The sequence below is a fragment of the Equus quagga genome, chromosome 21 (genome assembly GCF_021613505.1).
Source record: "Equus quagga isolate Etosha38 chromosome 21, UCLA_HA_Equagga_1.0, whole genome shotgun sequence".
Lineage (NCBI taxonomy): Eukaryota > Metazoa > Chordata > Mammalia > Perissodactyla > Equidae > Equus > Equus quagga.
In genome coordinates this window covers 34851898-34869785 of record NC_060287.1, presented here as the reverse complement: position 1 = coordinate 34869785, position 17888 = coordinate 34851898, and the positions used below count along the sequence as shown (strand labels likewise).

Sequence of the window (17888 nt, the reverse complement as noted above, 5' to 3'; positions counted from 1 at the left end):
GCGTAACCTCACCATACCCCACGACTTTGACTCCATCCACGTGCTCCTGGCTTCCACAAGTGCATTTTCAACCAGACCTCAATGAGATGCAGATCAGTCTGCAACTGCCTACCTCACTTCTTCACTTAGATGTCTTGTTCAAACTTAACACCCCCTGTATGTACGATCCTTCATGGAATGGACGTCTACACCCAATGGCTAGGAGTAACCATTCATTCCATCCCCACTCCCAGGTTCAGTCCATCAGCAAGTCTTATCAATTCTTCCTCCAAAATAGACCCTAAAATCCTCGGCTTCTGCATGGTTCTAGCCCCACTGCCCTAGTTCAAGTCACCGTCTCAACTGCGTTACTTTCAGAGTTTGCAGCTCTGTAATCATTCAGCCCACAGCAGCCAAAATGAGGTGGTTTTTTTCCCCAACTCCCCCCAGTACATAGCTGTATATTTTAGTTGTGAGTCCTTCTAGTTATGGCACGTGGGATGCCACCTCAGCATGGTCTGACAAGTGGTGCCATGTCCTCTCCCAGGATCTGAACCAGCAAAACTCTGGGCTGCCGCAGCAGAGTGCAAGAACTTAACCACTCGGCCACGGGGCTGGCCCCCAAAATGAGTTTTAAAGAAGGAAATAAGATCACGTCATTCCTCTGCTTAAAATCCTTACAATGTCCCCACCACCTAAGATAGAATCCGGAGCAGTGCTATGGCTATGCTGAAGCCATGAGACATTCAAAGTCATGATATTAGCTTTATTGGCATAATTCTCTATTTAATTAACATGATTATACATAAGCAAAGATGAAACAACACCAAAGGAAAAACCCTGGTGAAATTTATCTTGTTCTTATGTCTAGATCTTTCTTTTTCCCTCTTTATCAGACTAAAAAAGCAAAATTCAATTCATTTTAAATAGAAATAATTAATATAGGGGTATATATCATTATAAAATTAACTAACATAAGCTATACAAGAAGTCAAATCAAAACAAAACAATTTCATAAACACAACCTGAGAACTCATTTTTATAAATTTAATGAATCCACTTAGATTACTGAATGCAATGATATTTCTTAACTTAGATACTGGAAAATTTCCTATCACAAGGTGTAAACAGGGAAAAAATATGAAAAGCATAGTTTAGGAACATGTTTTAGTAAAAACCTTATATTTTTGCTATGTATAAGACTTCCTCAGAGTAAAGAGTGTATTAAAGCCATGTTAACTTAAATATGACCATTTATTAAACAGTCTTGGATGCTGACTTCTATCTTCACTTATTATGACCTGTATTGGGCCCAATGGCGTGTTCAGGCTTACCTTAGAGCCCGGAGGGGGAGCCAGACCAAGGAACGAATAAATAATATTCTCTTCTTTTGCAGAGAAGAAAGAGTCAAAATCCTGGAAGCAAAGAAAAAGAATGTTTGAACCCACTGCACAATTGTGAGCCAGTGTATTTACCCAAGCTGATCTTTTTTATTTACTAATTTTTATTTATTTACTTAAGTTAGGAGCTAACTCAAAAGGTGATCCCAGTTTGCTTTGTCAAAGATAACCAACTCCAAAATAAAAAATCTAACCGTGAAATTCACATTTTTACACACTTTCATTGTGCCTATTACAGTGCAGTGAGAATAAACATGCATGTGTGTGCGCATGCATGTGTGTGCATGCACACACACACACACAAACTCAGATATGCCCAGTAAAAGGCTTCTACAGATGTCTCACATCTTTAGCTGGTTTCCTTGTAATTTGGTACTATGGATTTGGACTCTGATCAGCTGAGACTAAGACAACACAGGATTTCTCTACTGTCATTACAGCAGCTTCTAGGGGCCCAGACTCATCTCAGGAACCTTCAGACACCAGGAGCCACAAGATTGTGGAGGGCTTAGAGCCGTGCTTGTTTTGGCAAAATGGGGAAAACTGTAGAGTGATGTGAAACCTGGTAGCAAATTGAAATCTGAAGCTTGATGAGGCTCCACCCCACACCCCAGACCCCACCCAGAGTGACCTCCTTCCCCAGGTGAGTCCAGCCCTAAACCAACTCTTCAGTCATGTGGTTGGCAATAGCTGAGAAGAGCTTCATTTTCTATCATTAAAACATAAACATATTCCCCCAGACTACTTAATTACTGCCAATCTTTGTCACTGCTGAAACACTGTTTCAACAGTGTAGCAAAAACCGCTCACTTCGAACAGCAGTGTGTCTGGCCTGGCCTGAACAGGAAAATTCTCAAACCAACTTAGTTGCGTTATTGCTTACCCTGCTCTTAACTGTGTGTTGAGAAGCGTAAAACCAAACACAGGCCAGCTATGTTGAGAAGAAAATGTTAGGTATTCCTGTGTGTTAATCTTATTCACAGCTTTATTCTTTTCTACCTGTTGTCCAGATTCTCTCAATGATTAATTTTATTCTTTTATACTAAATTCATTTTTGTAAGTTGCCTCAAAGCTCAGCCAAAGGAAATAGGGCATCATGAGTAAGTGATCTCTTGGTATCAGAAATTCTGACCGATTCCCAGAGCACACACTTACTAGGCATTGTTAAAAGATTACACGATAGAATACATTAGTGGCAGTGTTGGTAAATAGGAGGTAAATAAGGAGGTAAATTTATGCTATTTTCCAAAAATTCCATAGACAAAGATCTAACAACTTTTCTAGTTGTCCAACACTGGAATCTTCCAAGTCAAGAATTTTCTTACAGTTGAGTAAATTGTCTTTTGCCTCAACTTAAGTTCATAGACCTTCTTCAGAATTTCAGAGGAGTGAAGAACAATTTGTCATTATTTTTGACTTAATGCTAACAAATAGATATAGAAAATAATGAGTATAGAATGGTTTTTGAGCTTCCATTTCTGTTAGCGTGGCAGATTAGATGCCCTGAAACACTGTCTTGAAAAAAGAACTTTTTTTAAGCCAGATTAAGAAAAAGTACAAATGCATTGCTGAGCTGGTACAAAAGGAAAGATGACAGCAAGTGAGATCAGGAATCCTGAGAGTGAGCACACACCAAGGGTGCCACCCATGCTGAGAGTTTCTGACAAACCCAGACCTTTATCTCCCACTTTGATACTGCAAACGGAAAAGGGGAAGTGGATAAAGCCCCGGGCCACCTCAAGGTTGGGAGTTTTATAACACACACACACATACATACATACATACACACACACATATGCACGTACATGCATACACAGTTGCATGCATGCATACATATACACACATGCATACACAAACACACACTCCAGAACCCCGTTGAAGGCTCTGCCCTCAATATAAATATAAATGAGGAATAATATCGCCATGCAGAACAAAATGGAAGAAAACTTTCCTGGTTCAACTTTGGTGTTGAGTGGAGGAGAAAACATTCTCCTCTGAGAATTCATAACCACAAGCCAGAATTCATGAGACTTTGTGGTCCAAATTCCCATGACATGTGTTGTCCAAAACATCTTCAAAGGAAATCTTAATTTAAAAGGGTTCTAGTTTTTATATAGCTCCCAGGAAACTAGCAGAAACAAATTCCAGGCCTCAAAGAGTATCCAGAAATAAAGTTTTAAAAAATGATCAGTTCAAAGTCAAAAAATCACAAAGTAAATAAGGAAATAAAAACATACCATGAGTGAATGCCAACAGAAATAACAAAAAGCAGAGTCAGAAATTAGGAGCAGATATTTGAATTATCAAGAAGAAAACATAAAATATCTATATTTAACTTACTAAATAAGTGAAAGAGAAGGTTGAAAACACAAGAAATAAACAAACTAAAGAGAACAATGACGCAAATTTGGAAAAGAACAAAAACTACTCCCCAAAATGAAAATGTAACAACTGAATTGTAAAAGTTAACATAGATGGATTAATAGCTAATCAGACACATCAGAAGAGAAAATTAGCTAACTAGAAGAGTCAATCAAATAAATTACCTAGAGAGAGAAAAAAGAGATGAAAAATGTGGAAGAAATATTATTATAGGAAAACAGAATGAGAAGGTCTCAGAAACATCTTACAGGTGCTCTAGAAGCTAACAGTGATAACGGGGGAAAGCCATGCTCAAATATTTTCTAGACTTGTCGAAAGATGCCAATCCTTAGACTAAGGAAGCCCAAACAATAATCATAAACCAGATAAATAAAAAAAAACCTCTAAACATAGACACATCCCAGAGAAAGATTATTAAAAGCAGCAGGGGTGGGGGGAAGGAGGGAGACAGTCAACTGGACGAGGTGGGGAGGAAAGGGGGAAGAAGAAAGACAGTTTCCCTACGAAAGAGCGGCAGTTAGAGTGACAGCTGGCTTCTCAGCGGCAACACAGAAGACAGAAGAAAATAAAATGATAATTTCAACGTGTTTAGAAAAAAAAATAACCATCAACTCAGAATTCTAGACCCAGTGAGACTATTTTTCAAACATGAGAGTCAGATAAAGACATTTGTCAGAAAAGGTCTCTTAGACAAACAAAAATTTAGAAAATAAATCACCAACAGACCTTCATTTAAAGAAACTTTTAATCTCTTTATTGATTTCTTCTGTATTTTCCTTCTGGAGTTTGTAAAACAGAAGTTTAAGACCTAAGTTGGAAGTAAGGTCACATATTTCAAACAAATAGATGGGGCTCCAAAATATTTGTATCTCTGTGCCTGAACTTGAATGGCCTTGAACGTGTTTCAGTTCTAACAGCAGAATTTTATTTGGGCAATATTCGCCCATCTTGGTGTAATTTATGTGACTCTGGGTGTTCAAAGCTGCCGTTGAAGCTAGTATTCTTACTCAGTTCCACAGCACTGAATACCTTATGCTGTCGAAGATGTGAATGAAGTGTGCAATGTGCATCTACTGCTGAATTCATTTTGTGCTATTTTTGTAAATACAGTAGTTTTGCATAACCTCAAAAAAAGAGAAGGGGCTGACCCGGTGGCACAGTGGTTAAGTTCGCACATTCGGCTTCAGCAGCCCGGGTTCACCGGTTTGGATCCTGGGTGTGGACCTACGCACCACTTATCAAGCCACGCTGTGGCAGGCGTCCCACATATAAAGTAGAGGAAGATGGGCACAGATGTTACCTCAGGGCTAATCTTCCTCAAATAAAAAAGCTAAACATGCTGACAGCTATGACCTAGCTATTCCATTCCTCCTTACAGAACCAAGAGAAACTCGCATGTCACCGGGAGACCCACGGAGAGCATTCATTGAGCAGCCTCTTTGTAACAGCCAAAAACCAGACAAAAAACCCGACAAAAATCAGACACTGCTATGGTCTGAATGTTTGCGTCCCCTCCAAAATTCACGTGTTGAAATCCTGTCTCCCAAAGATGGTTGGTCTTAGGAAGTTGCCTTTGGGAGGTGTTTAGGTCATGAGAGTAGAGCCCTCATGAATGGGATTCATGCCTTATAAAAGAGGCCTCAGAGAGCTCCCTCACCCTTCCATCACATAAGGACACAGGGAGAAGGTGCCAGCTATGAAGCAGGGAGAGGGCCCTCACCAGAACTCAACCATGCTGACGCCTTGATCTTGGACTTCCAGGCTCCAGAACTGTGAGAAATACATTTCTGTTGTTTATAAGCCACCCAGTCCATGGTATTTGGTTATAGCAGCCCAAACAGACTGACACACACACCAGTGTCCATTCTGGAGCAGTGAAAATGAACAAGCCATGAACACCACCAATCAACATGGACGTATCTTTAAAATATGTTGGTGAAAGAAGCAAGTCAAAGAATGCAGGTAGCACGAATCCAGTTATATAAAGCTCAAAAATAGGCAAAACAAAACGTACTGTTCAGGTATTTACACACGGGAGATGAAAGACAAGAATGGGAATGGTGAACACAAAATCCACTACGGCGGCTCCTTCCGGGGCCGAGGAACGTGGACATGACGGGGAGAAGCACACAGCGGAAGTCTCAATTTCTGGTGATATCATGCTTCTCAAACTGGATGGTGTGCACATGGTTGTTCATTTTATTATCCCTCTTTAAACTATATATTTTTATCCTATATGGCATATTTCATATTAAATTTTCAATGACATAAAATAGCTTGTTCAGCAACATCGATGCGTTGAGAGAGCCCTCCTCCTACCCTAATTGGGCGGACATCCTGCCCTCCCTCGCTGCCCTGAGGATACTGGCCTCTCTGCTGAATGGTCAAGGTCCCCTTTGGTTGTGTTCAGGCTCAGGTGGGCACCCCAGCCCTTACCTGGGCTGAGAGGCACAGACTACAACTTGGCATCAACAGACACGTCTGCCACCTCCAGTTAGTACCCTCTGCCAGGCGGGTAAGCTGGCCTCCTCTGTGCCTGGCTTCCTGTCGGGTGTCTCCTTTCTCCAGCTACCAGCTGCCTGCCCTGCCCTTGGGATAACATCTTCATCTGTTCTGCAGAGAGCAGCAGGAGTTCACACTGGCAGAGACACGGCAGTATTCAGAACTGCTGACGTCCAGTCCTCTCACCGCCCTGGTGCAGAGAAATCCACTGCTTCTCCTTGCGGTTCTCTCTCCCTGCGGCCATCATCAGGGATGGCACACGGGTGACCATTCAAGAATCCTCAGAGACCAGTGATTCACTATAAATCATAGAGTTATTCTTACAGCTCACATTTCAAGCACATTTCAATCTGGATTGACGCCATTTTAACAGATCCTTCAGAACCTTTGAGCCTCCTTTTAAAATCTGAACCTACAATACAAATAATCATTTTTAGCCACTTTCTGGAAACAACGCCCTCTGCCTCACTAATGCACTTTTGTTAAGAGTGTCCACAGACTGCAGAAAAGCAAATGCAGCAAAGCTGTTAGTAAGATAAACTACCAATACCTCTCTGAAGGCAGAACTGAAGGTATTAAAAACAGCTAAACATAAAATAATTTGTATGCTCATCTCATTAGATCCATACTTGTAATAATAGGAAAATACATCTTAAAAATAGAAGTCTTTTTTTTTCACTTGAAAAAACTTCTTTCTCCTCCACAACTAAAATTTAAAAATTGCTAGATCACAGCAAAACTGGATAAGAAATGCCTTTGAGACTTTATTTTTATAGCAGAAGATAACTGCAGAAAATTTACCCCAGGCATTAGCACAGACTGCAACCTGCACACTGGAACATTGTCTCTACTGTAGCTGCCCTTAATGGGAAAGGGCAGCTGAAATAAGCAAAAGGAAGACATTTAAAATCCTACTTTCACTGGAGAAGTACTAGAAGAAACCATGACATGATTCTTTTGATAATTTTAGAGTGTAGAAAGCTTTTCTAAACAAGATGTGGGATGCAGGAACCATAAAGAAGAAAAATTAATAAATTTGTCCACACGAAAAATTTTTAAAGTTCTGCATTCCAAAAATGTCACTTTCAAAAGTCAAAAGACAAATAAGAAACATGGGGAAATATCTACAATATCTATGGTAGTGAAAGGGCCACTTTCCTTCATAAGTAAAGATGCTGGCAAACCATAAACGTTACTTGTAACCCAACAGGAAAATACAAGTCATAGAAAAAACACAGATAGCTTAGAAACATAGGAAAAGGTATTCAGCCTTACTCACAAAGACAGAAATCCAAGTCAAAGCCACAAAAGTACATTTTTCATCCAATAGATTGGCAAAGATTCAAAAGTTTGCAACATACAGGCGAAGTCTCAGGGAACTAGCCACTGTCAGACTAGCCTAGTGGAGACGTAAATTGGTACCACTGTAGTACAGGGCGATTTGCCAATATTTCTAATATGAGATGCATATATGCATTAACTCAGCACATCTTCTAGGAATTTATCCTCGATATATATGCTCATACTGGATACAAAGTCTGTATGGATACAGAGATTTCCTGCAGCATTGTTTGTAACGGCAAAAGACTGAAAACAACCTGAATGCTTCCCATCAGAGGACCGCACCAATAAATTATGTTGCATATGATGGAACGATGGAACATTTTATAGCCATTCAACGACTATGTGCAGGTACGCAGTGATCTCTGAGATACAGTTACCAAGTGAAAAAACGAAGTGTGTACAGTACACTCCCATTTTTAAGTGATACACAGTTGTAAACATACCCAGAAAATTTTTGGAAGGTCAATCAAGAAATTGCCAAGATTGGTTGGTCAGAGCAGGACCTCCTACGAAACTTGCAGGGCCCCCTGCAAAATGAAACACTGGGTCCCTTTTTGAAAATTGTTATGCGTTTCAAGACAGGGAGAGCAGAGCATTAAAACAGGTAGAGAGCTCCCTGGAGCATGGGGCCCCTGATGCCAGCCCACCTCAGGGGAAGGAACCAGAGTGACAGGGGTCTGAAATGGGAGGGAGAATATTTTCACTGGAGGTAAAATTTGAACCATTTTAATTTTCCAGTGTGCACGTGTATTAATTTTTCAATTATTAAAAAAATATATTTTATAAAAAATAAAATAAAAATTGCCCACCACCACTACACCACCCAAAAAACTTTATTCTCCCTTTCTTTATCCAACAGTTCCACAATTCTCAGAAACGTGGGTCACGGTGTAGGGGTGTTGGGAGGTGGGGAAGGTATGGGGAGAGCTGGAGGGGGAGGTGGAGGGGAGGACTTCCTCACAGAGGAAATCCTCTCTAACCTCTGGGAAGCTGCAGCTTAAATCCACAGGAGAGTTGGACTGAACCACACATTCCTCTAAATAAGTGCTGGCCACACTGAGACTGTTTGAAAACACTCCCACAGCCACGGGACTTTGAGCTAAGCCTCTGAAGAATGCTAACACAGCCGTGTAAACTCATGCAGCCTTGTACTGGGTTGAATAGAGTCCCCACAGATTCATGTCCACCCAGAACCTCAAAAAGTGACCTTATTTGGAAATGGGATATTTACAGATGTAATTAGTTATGAGGAGACCATACTGGATAAGGGTGGGCCCTCTTCCAATGACTGTTGTCCTTATAAGAAGGCACGGGAAGACACAGAGAGACATACAAGGAGACCACCATGTGACTATGGAGGCAGAGATGGGAGTGATATATCTAGAAGCCAAGGAATGTCAAAGATTGTCGGCAACCGCCAGAAGCTAGGAGAAAGGCACAGAACAGATTTTCTCTCAGAGCCTCCGGAAGAAACCAACCCTACTGACTCCTTGATTTCAAAGTTTTAGCCTCCAGAACTGGGAGAGAATACATTTCTGATATCTTAAGGCATGGTCATAGTCAGCTTGGGCTGCCATAAAAAAACACCACTCACTGGGTATTGACTGGGAAATACCGTTGACTGGGAAATGTATTCTGTCACAGTTCTGGAGGCTGGAAGTCTGAGACCAGGGTGCCAGCATAGTTGGGTTCTCTTCCTGGCTTGCAGACAGTCACCTTCTGGATACAAGCTCACATGGCAAAGAGAGAGGGATCTCTCTCTCTTCCTCTTCCTATAAGGGCACTAATCTCATCATGAAGGCCCCACCCTCATGACCTCATCTAACCTTCATCACCTCCCAAAGACCCCATCTCCAAATACCACCACACTGGGGGTTAGGGCCTCAACACGTGAATGTGGGGGATGGACAAGCATTCAGCCCACAACAGCCACTGAGTTTGTGGCACTCTCATCCATCAGCCCTGGAAACTAACAGAAACCCCCAACAACTAAACCATTCATGCTTCAGATCAAAGGCCCAAAAGCTTTTCTGTAAACGGGCAGACAGTAAATATTTTTGGCTTTGTGGGTCTTAGGTCTCTGTTGCAAGCACTCAGCTCTGCCATGGTGCAAAATCAGCCACAGGCGATAGGTGAGTGAATCCATGTGGATGCATTCCTATAAAACTCTATCGACTAAAACAGGTAGCTGCAGGCCTTGGCCCTCAGGCTATAGTTTGATGACACCTGCTTTGGAGGAGAAAGGTATAGCAAAGAGAAGCTAACCTAAAGGGCCAGCAGTTTCATGTAGCAAGAAGAGAAGAGGTGAGTTAGGATTCCTACCCCTGGCTCCAGCCTTCTGCAGCACGACGGATCAGTTCCTGCTACCTTCCAGAGCCCTGCTTGCTGCATCTGAAAAACGACCTAGAAAGTTGATAAGACCCCTAAGATACTTCCAGTTCTCATGTTCTAAAGTCCTTTGAGTTGTTTTTGTTTTTGAGGAAGATTAGTCCTGAGCTAACCTCCACCGCCAATCCTCCTCTTTTTGCTGAGGAAGTCTGGCCCCGAGCTAACATCCGTGCCCATCTTCCTCTACTTTATATGTGGGACGCCTACCACAGCACAGCTTTTGTCAAGCAGTGCCGTGTCCACACCCGGGATTGGAACCGGCAAACCCCAGGTGGCCGAAGTGGAATGTGCTCACTTAACCGCTGCGCCACCAGGCCGGCCCCATTCTTTGAGTTTTTAAATGTTTCTTTTCAGCTATATTGATTTACTAAGTAGAATCTGTAAACTGTTAGGAAAAAGCAATTTTATAGTGAAATGAACTATTAAATATATAAAATGAAGTTGCTGTTGTGATCAAAATGTCCAGAACTGTTCTTAAACTGTTCAGATACATTCACACAAATTCGTCTTGAATCTGTAGGAAGACTTTCCTTCTGCAAGTCATCCTTTCTGACGATGAAGACTCGCTCTGTGTCTGTGTGGGCGCATGGATGTGTACACTGCCAGGCTGATTAGAATTCCTTTCCAACGAAATACATATTTTGTTTGAATGAGTGATCTCAATTCTTCAAAATAAAATAAGGAACTTAAAATGGTCCCCAGAACGTCTAAATTATTTTATTGTTTCCATCATTTTGTAAATCTTAAATATTGATTATTCACAATGGATCTACAATCCAGGTATTGGGTAGTAGAAATACATCATGACTTGAAAATTGTGAACAATTCCGAATACTGCCTCGAAATTGACCTGCTTTAAACAATTTCCGATGGACGCACACGCAGAACTTTCCAAGAAACCAAACACTCACCCCACAGTACTGCTCTTCGTTGAAGATTTGGGGAGGCAGAGGAATCCCATTTTGAGGTTTTTTCTCCCCAGGAACATTCTCTCTCATCCACTTCCTATTGTCTTCATCTCCAGCTATGTCTAATTCCTTAAAGTCAATTTTATTAGCTTCCAGAAAGCCCACGACTTCTTGCTGCTTCTTCCTAATCTGGTCAAGAGTAGAGAAAGATAACTATTAGAGTCTTTTTAAAAAATGTTTTGCTTACATTTACATAAATTAAATCTTTTCTACAACTGCACCATACAACACAAATAATTTTGCTAAGTATTTAAACAAGGAAAATAATAAAACCACACTGTATTTTAAAGGATCAGCAGAGTGATTATTGAAATTCTGAAACTGTAATCTCATCAATGTTTAAATCATGGTATAGTCAACTTAATAAGAACAGAAATGCTCTCGCAGAACTTCTATTTAAGATCTTCAAGATACTTTTAATTCTCTGCTAAGTTTTAATGTCAAAAAATAAATAAGAGGGGCTGGCCCCGTGGCCGAGTGGTTAAGTTCGCGCACTCCGCTGAAGGCGGCCCAATGTTTTATAGGTTCGGATCCTGGGCGCGGACATGGCGCTGCTCATCAAACCACGCTGAGGCGGCGTCCCACATGCCACTAGAAGGACCCACAATGAAGAATATACAACTATGTACCGGGGGGGTTTGGGGAGAAAAAGGAAAAAAATAAAATCTTCAAAAAAATAAATAAATAAATAAATAAGAATTGGTTATGAAGAAAAAGGGTGTTTGGAAGAAGAGAAAGAAGAAAATTTACTATGAAACTCAAATACCAAGTATACCCATCCTAAAATACACTTCATTCACAGTTATGAAAATAGGAACACGAGTCACATGGAAGAAAAGTAGCTTTAGAAATAATACAGGACATTGAAAAGCCCACATGGAGATTACTGGAAGGGGAAGGACAGAGGAAAGGCTCGAAAAAGATATTTCTGCCAGCACATAAAAGAGTAAGGCAGTAAAATAACCCTGTTGTCCCGCAGATTCTCCTTTCCCTTATCACACCCAACTCCAACTGAGAGCGGGGCGGCAGCCTCGCCTCAGAGAGGAGGCTGGAGGGCGCTTTTCTCCACCCGTGGGTCACACGCACAGACTATATCTACCAGCCATTTCTTACGAACGTGGCCATCTTTAAAGCTTAGAACTCCTTCCCTGGAAACAATTACAAAGAAGAATTCACTCCCAGAAATGCATGATGCCCTCTTTCGCAAACACTGGTAAACAAGTTACAGCAGAGTCTGCTTCCACAGAGATTTGTATTCATTTTTGCCTAAATGAATGATTCCATCAGTGACTTGTGTACAGTGTTTCTTTCTTAACATAAGGAAAAGTAAGATACATATAGATGCTTCAGCACCGGAATGAAATCATCACCAAAACCAAAATCTATATAATTTGGTTTTGGTAGTCACTTGATTCTATACATTAAATTAATTATAAATATAAGTTAATATTAAATAATTTTGAAATCTTTTAAAGAATCTGTAATTATAAATTACACATAAAATTCTATATATAAATTACATACACACATAAATATAAATGGTAATCACATAGTTACTTTTTATTTATTTATTTTTGCTGAGGAAGATTTGCCCAGAGCTAACATCTGCTGCTAGTCTTCCTCTAGTTTGTATGTGGGTCACCGCCACAGCGTGGCCACCAACGAGCTGTGTAGGTCTGCGCCTGAGAACAGAACCCAGGCCACTGAAGCAGAGTGCACCAAACATAACCACTAGACCACCAGGGCTGGCCCTACATTTACTTTTTAGTTAACATTTGTACTATCAAAATAACAAACATATTGCAACTACAAGCTTTAGATCAATAAATTAAAGGCTGCTGTTAGCTACAATATAACACTTAATCAGTAAGATTCAGGCCAAGATATGTATCTCAGTTTGGGGCAAGCGTGGACAAAAAAGGAAACTGAAAGTCATACAGAAAGGTGGAGGATGATGGAATTTCCCTTCAGCTTCTGGCATAAGCACTCTGGCACATTCCTGAGTGTCACATCTGCAGAAGCAAAGGAGGGGCTGCGTACTTGTGCACCAAGCTGCCCTCTCCCAAGGCGAGGCTGGGGGAACCCCCAGACCTTCTGCTCCTTGAAGAAACTGTACTCCAAATTCCACAGCTTCATGACTGATTTCTATTGCAAAATCCCATCAGACCTGATGACAGGTTGTTGGACTAAATTATTATCTTAATTAATCTTGTTTTCCATACATACTCTCTAACCTGTTCATAATTATTCATACCACTTTATAAATTACTTATTCTTTTAGATATTTTCAGAGATCACTTTGCTGTTTCGAAGAGTAGAGATGTCTTCATTTTAGGCAGGTTTACCTTTAATTAAACATTCAGAAGGCAACATCCTTTATTCTGCCCAAAACCATCTTCCTTGCTTCTCAAATACCCTCCCAGGAGCCTGAATAAAGCCTGGCAGAGGTCCACAGCCACCTCACCACCACTATTTCCATCTCTATTATTCATGCCTCGGGACTTGAGACAGAATGAAAAATGGATTTCACGCTTTTCCATGATTTCTAAATAGATGAAAAACATTTCCCTGAGTCCTGCCTTATGTGTCTTCTGTTAGAAAGTCAAAGATGGAGAAAATGAGAGCGGAAGACCCATTTACTGTTATTCCTCACAAGACAAGCAATTGCATCTACAGGAAGTAAACTGATATTGTGTTAAATGCTATTTCTCAGCCCCCTCCCCGCAAAAAAAAGAAAAATAAAATCTGCCCCTCTGTACTCCCCAAATCCCTGTAACTTAAACTGGGCCAAAGCTATCATTCATCCGGCTATTTGGACCACTTGAGTTCTGCTTGAGACTGCAGGGGGTCTTAGGATGAGCCTGTGGAGGGGCTGGGGAGTAGGGAGCAGGTGAGCTCACCTGGCTGGCATCGTCAGCTTTGCCAGCACCCTGATGCCCACCCAGAGTGGGGGTCCTCTCCCCTGCAATCCTCCCCCTTGATGGGTCCCTGTTGAAGGAGCCCCCTTGGACCCTTGCAGGCAAAGTGCAGCTCTTCTCCAAGTGGCTCTTAAGCTGAGCCCCAGGGACACAGCATCAGCTCCCAGGGGGCACCTCCCCTTTCTGGCCTCAGGGGGAGGGGCGTGCACAGCACCCCAACAGTTCTTGCCACAGACACACTCCCCTTCTCCTTCTCCCCCATCCAGGGCGCCATGGCCAATGCTGGCCTCACAGGATGCACCATCTGTCTGGGCAGCTCCTCTGAAGGATCTGGGGATCCTTGGGGTCTGTGTCATCTGGAGTCTTTGGGACCTCATCGGAGGCTCCAAGAGCTCTGTTTTCCTATCTTGTTACATTTACTCATAGGAAAGTGTGGTTCTCTGTCCTGAAGTCACCGGCCACTGTTGGTTACTGTGACGCATCTGAGTGATCTTGGGGTCACTCTCTTGGCACCTCCCATGTATTGTTTTGTACAATTAGAGCCTTTCCAAGTGAGGTCACACTCTCCTGCAGTAAAAGCATGCTGCTTTTGAGTCAGAAACGGCCTGCCAAAGGCTGCTGTCCAAGCAGGGGCTCTGCTCTTCAGCTGCCTCATCTGCTAAATGGTTGGGCTGCAGCCTTCCTCATTCTTTTGGTTTTGGTGAGAACCGAAGCAAAGGCCGCATGGAAAAGCATTTGGTACCACAGATTGAGAACCTGCACAGTCAGGCACCCAGCACGCCATTATCTCATCGACTCATCTTGAAAGCCAGGCCAGGCGAGTATTCTAATGACCGTTTTAAAGTAAGAAAACTGAGGCACCAATGAATTAAAAAAATTTCCAAGATTTACACTCAGATCCATCTAATTCAAGGGAAATGTTTTTCCCACTATCTTTACACTCAGTCAAGACTGGAGAAAGGATTGAGACACCCAGAAGCCACCATTAGGGTCTGTCCTTAAAGATGGTGGTCCCAGCGGCTGTGCATCTTGGAAACAATGAGGACCGTCCTCTCTCCTTCTGTCCCCCAGACCCCGTGGCAATGACCTTCAGGAAGAGAGGAGGGTCAGAGAAGAGGACACAGGCCATCTTTTGCTCACAGGGTCTCTTCACCTAAACCTGCTGCAAAAATATGTAACAGAACCTTAGTGTCAACTGTGAAAACCCATTTGAGAGCTGCATGTGTGAAACCCCCCAAAAATCGCCCCCCCAAAAAATTACAGTTTGTTTTTTTCCTTTTTCATTTATTTCATTCATTCAACAGAAGTCATAAGGACCTCCTTGAATAGGTCTCAGGCAAGAATCCTAAATATATAGGCCAAAGAAGTAAGTAGTAAAGGTTTTGCAGACCCACCACCACACACGTAACAGAAGTCCTGACAGCTGCTCAGTGGTTCCCCTGCAAAGAAGCTTCTGGGTGAAATTCCCTCACCCAAGAAAAATCATTACCATGGACACCAGGGGAGTAATCAGTTCTCAATCTTTAGGATAAGAGAGAAAGTCTCCTATTTATATGGTTTAGAACAATTCTTCTGAAACATAATCATCATAGATTCACATCTACTAATATTTACTAAGTATAATAATTCCAATAATATTAACTAACATTAACAATTATAATAACTAATAATTATAATATTAGCTAGCCATAGCTAATAATTATAACCTTCACTAGTAACTATAACATTTACTGAGCACTGAGTAAGCACTCGACGCCATGCCGGCTGCCCCACACTTATTTCCTAAGTCCTCATGACAAGGCTATGAGATGAGTACTATTCTTATCCTCATTTTACAGCTAAGGAAATTGAGGCGAGGCAAGGTGAAAGAACTTTCCCAAGGTCACACAGTTCCAAGTGGCACCAAAACATTTGCTTAGGGAACCAGAACTAACTTGGCTTTTCCAAGATCCTGGAATGAATGACATCCCTGCACATGGTCCAAGGCCAACTAAATCATGCTCGCAAACTTCAAGAATGTCAGACATCAAAGAAGCCTAAGAAACCCTTAAATATTTTCATTGTCTCCAGAGGGATGCAGAGGGCCACTCGGACCTGGTCTACAGAATATGTGGAGGATTGGCAGGTAAGGGGTATAAGTTTCCAGCAATGAGTGTCAACAGCACATTTAAAGCCCACGAGCATCATTTTCCTCAAAAAAATTATTTTTATGTAAATAATCCCAAAACACGCTCATTCTAGATCAAGTAAAAGTTTCTGAGGTCATCAAGAGCCACAAAAGATTTTGCAGTTTTACATTTAGAATTTTTCCTCATCTTTTTCCATTAAAAGATGCTCGAGAGATCATTAAAGAGTTGCTGATCAGTTGTGCTCAGAAGGGACAATCAGGCTCTTTCTTGTTTTCTTCTCGCCCTCTCTGGAAACCGCCTGAGCTGGTAGCATTCAATAGCTGCTGTTTGGGGCTATCCCCCGGCCAGGCCAGCAGCTCCCTGGGCCGTCATCTCTGGCTGGGTGACTGTTGGAATCCACGCTGTAACCTGAGCTGGTCCGGGACCACGATATAAAAGGAAACAGCCCCCTTTGCTGGTCTCCAGCGTTGAGAATTAAGAAAGCTCTTTTCTCTCCACGCCTCCCTGACTTCTGCTAAAACGCTGGTTGAAATGTCAGTCCCAGATAGGCACAAGTTCAAGTCTAAAATCAAAGCCTGAATCACTTCCAGGAAGAAGGCAGTCTCCGCTACCCCTGTTTCTCAAGGCAGGTCTGTCTTGCCCAGCCTGAAGGCTAGAATGGAGAGGCTGATGGATGATCACGAGCCTGGTCCCAACGAAATTCCACAAAGCAATGCGGTGAGGGTCAGCTTTTAGCACCTATTTTTGGTCCATTGGAATTCCTAGAGCGTTTAAAACTGTGACCTCAGAGATGTTTGCTCTTGTCACTGTGACATCATTTTCCTCAAATAATAGGATGACACATGCGAACTTTACACTTTTGGTACGGTTACATTGCATACACGAGTGATCACACCCAGGAGTCATTTTAGTAATCTAGTTCATCCCCGGCGCCAAATATTGTTACACAAAGTGTCATTTATTTGCAACTCTAGATTAGTCTGTATTACAGAATGACTAGCAGAAACACTCTACGGAAAAAAAAAAAGTCCCTGAATCTCTAATCAATGCAACACAAATCGCATGTTAAAAATTCTGGTATCAAACACGCCCCCTTCCTCGGATCCCCTTTCACACCCAGCTACCCCAGCTCACACATTTTATACACTTCTGCAACACTACTAAAACAATCTCAGAAAGCAAAGGCACACGGGCTTACTGCAGAGCCACGGTTTACTCACACACTCCTCACAAAGAAATTTAAGGCCAGCGCTGGGCCATACGCGCTCCTTCTACTTCCAAGGCTCAGTTATTCAGAAAATAGTGTAGGAAGACAGCCCCACAGACGCCATCAGACACCTACCGCTACGGACCCAGAAGATGTGGCCACAAACACTTTGATAACCATTTTGATAGTCGGAAAGAGGACTCCCCCCAACACACCCCAGTGAGGGAACGCGGCGCTAGACAAATCCTGACAGTGACACGGCCGAGCGAGTGCCAGGTGGGGGCTGGCGGGGGCCCCGGGGCTCCGCTGAGCTCCGCACCTCCCACTGCAAGTTAACCTCTGCCTCTCGGAGGAGCAGCCCAGGCATCTTGGGCTTCCCCCTCCATTGGCCCGAGAATATTTGGGGATGTGTCGGGAAAATATTTGATTGGTTGATAAAAGCAGTCACTGGCCCCTTTCCCTTATCACTTTCAATGCCCCACAGCAGTCCCTAAAAGGCAAGGCTGCGCCGCGCACCAATCGGAGGCCTGGGGGCGAGGCCCGGGGGCAAGGGAGGTGGGGCCCTGGGAGCCGAAGAGCGGTGGAGGAGGGCGGGAGGGAGGAGCTGGGACAGCCAAGAAACACCAGCTCGGTCTGGTCCGGAGGAGCCTGTGTTTAGGGGGCTTTTAGTA

General features: G+C 42.6%; 1 protein-coding gene across 1 annotated transcript in view; it reads right to left on the bottom strand.

The window, feature by feature from the left end:
• Positions 1 to 17577, bottom strand: part of LOC124231412 (SH3 domain-binding glutamic acid-rich protein-like) — a 49288-nt gene extending 31711 nt beyond the window's left edge. Inside the window, exons 1-3 of the mRNA XM_046648213.1 lie at positions 17353 to 17577; positions 10907 to 11092; positions 1314 to 1394 (exon numbers count right to left, since the gene is read on the bottom strand). Coding sequence (XP_046504169.1) covers positions 1314 to 1394; positions 10907 to 11092; positions 17353 to 17397 — 312 coding nt within the window. The 5' untranslated portion in view covers positions 17398 to 17577. The remainder of the gene's footprint in view (positions 1 to 1313; positions 1395 to 10906; positions 11093 to 17352) is intronic.
• Between the last annotated feature and the right edge of the window lie 311 nt (positions 17578 to 17888).